Source organism: Oncorhynchus mykiss, chromosome 6 (assembly GCF_013265735.2).
Source record: "Oncorhynchus mykiss isolate Arlee chromosome 6, USDA_OmykA_1.1, whole genome shotgun sequence".
Classification (NCBI taxonomy): Eukaryota; Metazoa; Chordata; class Actinopteri; order Salmoniformes; family Salmonidae; genus Oncorhynchus; species Oncorhynchus mykiss.
The window spans coordinates 81242068-81249567 of NC_048570.1; the positions used below are offsets into that span (position 1 = coordinate 81242068).

A 7500-nucleotide genomic window follows, 5' to 3' on the forward strand; every position below is an offset into this window, starting at 1 on the left:
CCAGGACAGTCACACACCAACATGCTGAGTCAGTATCAGCTGCTTATCGCTGTTTATGTGTCAAACACCTCCCTGTTTTAAAAGGTACTCAGTTAAATGACGTTGCCAGGCGCAGTCACTGCAGAAATGTACCCATTATGCCGTTTACGTTCTGCATCTACATCATTTCACTGAGTCTACCTGTAAAGCTGCAATATGGCACTTTTTGGATAAGTCCGCTAAATTAACATAGAAATATGAGTTAAAGATATGTCATTCTCATTGAAAGCAAGTCTAAAAAACGGTAGATCTGTTCTATATGCTTCCTGTGCTTAACTTTTGTTTTTGCGTATTTTACTTTTGGTTCTGTACACCAGCTTCAAACAGCTCTTTGGTTATGTAAAATATATTTTACAGCTGTTTAGATGGTACAATGACTCTACACTATACTTGCTTGTTTTGTCACAAACTGAATTTAGGCAAACTATTAGAATTTTAGCGACCAGGAAATGGCGGAGGGATTTCTGCATTTACCCACTATACTGTTTACTTTCTACATCTAACTCGTGTTGCTGACTACCTTTAAAGAGGTCTAACGGTCTACAGGCCTGATATGTCAACTACGTCATGTTGCTGACTACCTTTAAAGAGGTCTAACGGTCTACAGGCCTGATATGTCAACTACGTCATGTTGCTGACTACCTTTAAAGAGGTCTAACGGTCTAAAGGCCTGATATGTCAACTACGTCATGTTGCTGACTACCTTTAAAGAGGTCTAACGGTCTACAGGCCTGATATGTCTACAGGCCTGATATGTCAACTACCTCATGTTGCTGACTACCTTTAAAGAGCTCTAACGGTCTACAGGCCTGATATGTCAACTACGTCATGTTGCTGACTACCTTTAAAAAGGTCTAACGGTCTACAGGCCTGATATGTCAACTACGTCATGTTGCTGACTACCTTTAAAGAGGTCTAACAGTCTACAGGCCTGATATGTCAACTACGTCATGTTGCTGACTACCTTTAAAAAGGTCTAACGGTCTACAGGCCTGATATGTCCACTACGTCATGTTGCTGACTACCTTTAAAGAGGTCTAACGGTCTACAGGCCTGATATGTGAACTACGTCATGTTGCTGACTACCTTTAAAAAGGTCTAACGGTCTACAGGCCTGATATGTCAACTACGTCATGTTGCTGACTACCTTTAAAGAGGTCTAACGGTCTACAGGCCTGATATGTCAACTACGTCATGTTGCTGACTACCTTTAAAGAGGTCTAACGGTCTACAGGCCTGATATGTCAACTACGTCATGTTGCTGACTACCTTTAAAGAGGTCTAACGGTCTACAGGCCTGATATGTCTACAGGCCTGATATGTCAACTACGTCATGTTGCTGACTACCTTTAAAGAGGTCTAACGGTCTACAGGCCTGATATGTCAACTACGTCATGTTGCTGACTACCTTTAAAGAGCTCTAACGGTCTACAGGCCTGATATGCCTACAGGCCTGATATGTCAACTACGTCATGTTGCTGACTACCTTTAAAGAGCTCTAACGGTCTACAGGCCTGATATGTCAACTACGTCATGTTGCTGACTACCTTTAAAGAGCTCTAACAGTCTACATGCCTGATATGTCCACTACGTCATGTTGCTGACTACCTTTAAAGAGCTCTAACGGTCTACAGGCCTGATATGTCCACTACGTCATGTTGCTGACTACCTTTAAAGAGGTCTAACGGTCTACAGGCCTGATATGTCTACAGGCCTGATATGTCAACTACGTCATGTTGCTGACTACCTTTAAAGAGGTCTATCGGTCTACAGGCCTGATATGTCTACAGGCCTGATATGTCAACTACGTCATGTTGCTGACTACCTTTAAAGAGCTCTAACGGTCTACATGCCTGATATGTCCACTACGTCATGTTGCTGACTACCTTTAAAGAGCTCTAACGGTCTACAGGCCTGATATGTCCACTACGTCATGTTGCTGACTACCTTTAAAGAGGTCTAACGGTCTACAGGCCTAATATGTCCACTACGTCATGTTGCTGACTACCTTTAAAGAGCTCTAACGGTCTACAGGCCTGATATGTCAACTACGTCATGTTGCTGACTACCTTTAAAGAGCTCTAACGGTCTACAGGCCTGATATGTCTACAGGCCTGATATGTCAACTACGTCATGTTGCTGACTACCTTTAAAGAGGTCTAACGGTCTACAGGCCTGATATGTCAACTACGTCATGTTGCTGACTACCTTTAAAGAGGTCTAACGGTCTACAGGCCTGATATGTCCACTACGTCATGTTGCTGACTACCTTTAAAGAGGTCTAACGGTCTACAGGCCTGATATGTCCACTACGTCATGTTGCTGACTACCTTTAAAGAGCTCTAACGGTCTACAGGCCTGATATGTCCACTACGTCATGTTGCTGACTACCTTTAAAGAGCTCTAACGGTCTACAGGCCTGATATGTCAACTACGTCATGTTGCTGACTACCTTTAAAGAGGTCTAACGGTCTACAGGCCTGATATGTCAACTACGTCATGTTGCTGACTACCTTTAAAGAGCTCTAACGGTCTACAGGCCTGATATGTCTACAGGCCTGATATGTCAACTACGTCATGTTGCTGACTACCTTTAAAGAGCTCTAACGGTCTACAGGCCTGATATGTCAACTACGTCATGTTGCTGACTACCTTTAAAGAGGTCTAACGGTCTACAGGCCTGATATGTCTACAGGCCTGATATGTCAACTACGTCATGTTGCTGACTACCTTTAAAGAGGTCTAACGGTCTACAGGCCTGATATGTCAACTACGTCATGTTGCTGACTACCTTTAAAGAGCTCTAACGGTCTACAGGCCTGATATGTCTACAGGCCTGATATGTCAACTACGTCATGTTGCTGACTACCTTTAAAAAGGTCTAACGGTCTACAGGCCTGATATGTCAACTACGTCATGTTGCTGACTACCTTTAAAGAGCTCTAACGGTCTACAGGCCTGATATGTCAACTACGTCATGTTGCTGACTACCTTTAAAGAGCTCTAACGGTCTACATGCCTGATATGTCCACTACGTCATGTTGCTGACTACCTTTAAAGAGCTCTAACGGTCTACAGGCCTGATATGTCCACTACGTCATGTTGCTGACTACCTTTAAAGAGGTCTAACGGTCTACAGGCCTGATATGTCTACAGGCCTGATATGTCAACTACGTCATGTTGCTGACTACCTTTAAAGAGGTCTATCGGTCTACAGGCCTGATATGTCTACAGGCCTGATATGTCAACTACGTCATGTTGCTGACTACCTTTAAAGAGCTCTAACGGTCTACATGCCTGATATGTCCACTACGTCATGTTGCTGACTACCTTTAAAGAGCTCTAACGGTCTACAGGCCTGATATGTCCACTACGTCATGTTGCTGACTACCTTTAAAGAGGTCTAACGGTCTACAGGCCTGATATGTCAACTACGTCATGTTGCTGACTACCTTTAAAGAGCTCTAACGGTCTACAGGCCTGATATGTCTACAGGCCTGATATGTCAACTACGTCATGTTGCTGACTACCTTTAAAAAGGTCTAACGGTCTACAGGCCTGATATGTCAACTACGTCATGTTGCTGACTACCTTTAAAGAGGTCTAACGGTCTACAGGCCTGATGTTTACTAAACACTTGAAAAGCACCACACACAGCTCCTGTCACTCACTTGCACTGCCAAACACATTTCCAGTCGTTGAGGGCAGGGTGAGGTTTGTCATCGGTCACGGGTCCATCCTCCTCCTCTATCAGTGTGTCTGCTGACGGAGGGGCCCACAGCTGCAGGTGCTCTGTAGCTGCCAGAATACGGTTCCCTACAGGACACATACACATGGTTAAACAGCTACATGGTTACCTGTTCCCCGCACATTGACTTGGTACCGGTACCCCCTTTATATGGCCTCCTCATTATTATTATTATTTATTTATTGGGACTTTATTTAGTAAATATTTTCTTTACTCTTATTTTTCTTTAAACTGCATTGTTGGTTAAGGGCTTGTAAGTAAGAATGTCACGGTAAGGTCTACTACACCTGTTGTATTCTATAAACTGCATTGTTGGTTAAGGGCTTGTAAGTAAGAATGTCACGGTGAGGTCTACTACACCTGTTGTATTCTATAAACTGCATTGTTGGTTAAGGGCTTGTAAGTAAGAATGTCACGGTGAGGTCTACTATACCTGTTGTATTCTATAAACTGCATTGTTGGTTAAGGGCTTGTAAGTAAGAATGTCACGGTGAGGTCTACTACACCTGTTGTATTCTATAAACTGCATTGTTGGTTAAGGGCTTGTAAGTAAGAATGTCACGGTGAGGTCTACTACACCTGTTGTATTCTATAAACTGCATTGTTGGTTAAGGGCTTGTAAGTAAGAATGTCACGGTGAGGTCTACTACACCTGTTGTATTCTATAAACTGCATTGTTGGTTAAGGGCTTGTAAGTAAGAATGTCACGGTGAGGTCTACTACACCTGTTGTATTCTATAAACTGCATTGTTGGTTAAGGGCTTGTAAGTAAGAATGTCACGGTGAGGTCTACTATACCTGTTGTATTCGCCGCATGTGACAGTTACAAACAGATAGTTACTGTACACACAGACACAGAGCAGTTAGTCAGGAGGCGTTACCTTGTGGGTCCCAGGCCAGGTTATAGGTGATAGCATTTAGGAAGAACTGTCCTGTCTTTCTCCACTGGTAGTTAAGCTGCTGTTAATGGCACAGACAGAAGGAGAGGGGGAATAGAGAGGTGTAGGGAGAGGGACACAGGAGGAGACAATATTCAGTGGAAAGAGAGAAGAGAGAGAGAGAGGGGGAGAGCGAGAGAGAGAGGGGCGAGAGAGAGAGAGAGAGAGAGAGAGGGGCCAGAGAGAGAGAGGGGCAAGAGAGTGAGAGTGGCAAGAGAGTGAGAGCGGCGAGAGAGGCGAAAGGGGCGAGAGAGAGAGAGAGAGAGGCGAGAGAGAGAGGCGAGAGAGAGAGGCGAGAGAGAGAGGCGAGAGAGAGAGGCGAGAGAGAGAGGCGAGAGAGAGAGAGGCGAGAGAGAGAGAGGCGAGAGAGAGAGAGGCGAGAGAGAGAGAGAGAGAGGCGAGAGAGAGAGGCGAGAGAGAGAGAGAGAGGTGAGAGGCGAGAGAGAGAGGCGAGAGAGAGAGAGGCGAGAGAGAGAGAGAGGCGAGAGAGAGGCGAGAGAGAGAGAGAGGCGAGAGAGAGGCGAGAGAGAGAGAGAGGCGAGAGAGAGAGAGAGAGAGAGGCGAGAGAGAGAGAGAGACAGAGAGAGAGGCGAGAGAGAGGCGAGAGAGAGAGAGAGAGAGAGGCGAGAGAGAGGCGAGAGAGAGGCGAGAGAGAGAGAGAGAGAGAGGCGAGAGAGAGAGACGAGAGAGAGAGAGAGGCGAGAGAGAGAGAGAGAGGCGAGAGAGGAGAGAGAGAGAGACGAGAGAGAGAGAGAGGCGAGAGAGAGACGAGAGAGAGAGGCGAGAGAGAGACGAGAGAGAGAGAGAGAGGCGAGAGAGAGACGAGAGAGAGAGAGGCGAGAGAGAGAGAGAGGCGAGAGAGAGAGAGAGGCGAGAGAGAGAGACGAGAGAGAGAGGCGAGAGAGAGAGGCGAGAGAGAGAGAGACGAGAGAGAGAGAGGCGAGAGAGAGAGAGGCGAGAGAGAGAGAGGCGAGAGAGAGAGAGGCGAGAGAGAGAGAGGCGAGAGAGAGAGGCGAGAGAGAGAGAGGCGAGAGAGAGAGAGGCGAGAGAGGCGAGAGAGAGAGAGGCGAGAGAGAGAGGCGAGAGAGAGAGAGGCGAGAGAGAGAGAGGCGAGAGAGAGAGAGGCGAGAGAGAGAGGCGAGAGAGAGAGGCGAGAGAGAGAGGCGAGAGAGAGAGGCGAGAGAGAGAGGCGAGAGAGAGAGGCGAGAGAGAGAGAGGCGAGAGAGAGAGAGAGGCGAGAGAGAGAGAGAGAGAGAGGCGAGAGAGAGAGAGAGGCGAGAGAGAGAGGCGAGAGAGAGAGGCGAGAGAGAGAGAGAGGCGAGAGAGAGAGGCGAGAGAGAGAGAGAGGCGAGAGAGAGAGAGAGGCGAGAGAGGGAGAGAGGCGAGAGAGAGGCGAGAGAGAGATAGTTATTCAACACATGCACAGACAGGCAACTATAATAAGCTACATGCTCAGGCACCAGCCACTGTTAATACTGGCATTTACAGCCACACACAACTCACACCTTGAACAGAATATTCAGGGTTGATAAAATCACACAGCAGAACAGTAATGAAGCAGTTTAAACACAGTGGAACTTTCAATGCAGCAATACACACACACACACACACTAGGCATGCTTTCTCTCACACGCGCACACACACACTAGGCATGCTCTCCCTCACACACACACACAAGGCATGCTCTCTCTCACACACACACACACACTAGGCATGCTCTCTCTCACACACACACACACTAGGCATGCTCTCTCTCTCACACACACACACACTAGGCATGCGCTCTCTCTCACATACACACACACACACACACACACTAGGCATGCTCTCTCTCACACACACACACTAGGCATGCTCTCTCTCACACACACACACACACTAGGCATGCTCTCTCTCTCTCTCACACACACACACACACACTAGGCATGCTCTCTCTCTCTCTCTCACACACACACACACACACTAGGCATGCTCTCTCGCTCTCTCACACACACACACACTAGGCATGCTCTCTCTCTCTCTCACACACACACACACACACTAGGCATGCTCTCTCTCTCTCTCTCACACACACACACACACACACTAGGCATGCTCTCTCTCTCTCACACACACACTAGGCATGCTCTCTCTCACACACACACGCTAGGCATGCTCTCTCTCTCACACACACAAGGCAGTTTATTCAGCATAAAATGTCAGTGTCTCTCTGCTTACCTTGTGGCGTTTGTTTGGGTTGGTAGCGAATGGTTCAAAGATACACACTGTGTTCCCATAGGACGCAGCAATCTAAACAGAGTAATGTTCAATATACCAACATTAATCAGTCGGTTTACACACCAGGGTTAATGGTGCAGTCAAAGGAGAGGAGGGAGAAGAGAGGAGGGAGGAGAGAGGAGGGAGGAGAGAGGAGGGAGGAGAGGAGGAGGGGAGGAGGGGAGGAGGGAGGAGGGAGGAGGGAGGAGGAGAGGAGGGGGGAGAGGAGGAGAGGAGGGAGGAGGAGAGGAGGGAGGAGAGAGGAGGAGAGGAGGGAGGAGAGAGGAGGGGGGAGGAGGGGAGGAGGGGAGGAGGGAGGAGGGAGGAGAGAGGAGGGAGGAGGGAGGAGGGAGGAGAGGAGGAGAGGAGGAGAGGAGGAGGGAGGAGAGACGAGAGGAGGAGGGAGGAGAGAGGAGGAGGGAGAGGAGGAGGGAGGAGAGAGGAGGGGAGGGAGGAGGAGAGGAGGAGGGAGGAGAGGAGGAGGGAGGAGGGAGGAGGGAGGAGGGAGGAGGGAGGAGA

At 48.0% G+C, this 7500-nt stretch overlaps 1 protein-coding gene across 6 annotated transcripts in view; it reads right to left on the reverse strand.

Annotated features, from left to right (window-relative positions):
- LOC110515651 (dmX-like protein 2) overlaps window positions 1-7500 on the reverse strand; it is a 111618-nt gene that overhangs the window by 88289 nt on the left and 15829 nt on the right. For all 6 annotated transcript variants that reach the window (XM_036981080.1, XM_036981082.1, XM_036981079.1 and 3 more), the window contains exons 3-5: window positions 6943-7014; window positions 4669-4747; window positions 3711-3855 (exon numbers count right to left, since the gene is read on the reverse strand). In XM_036981080.1, the coding sequence (XP_036836975.1) occupies window positions 3711-3855; window positions 4669-4747; window positions 6943-7014 (296 nt within the window). The remainder of the gene's footprint in view (window positions 1-3710; window positions 3856-4668; window positions 4748-6942; window positions 7015-7500) is intronic.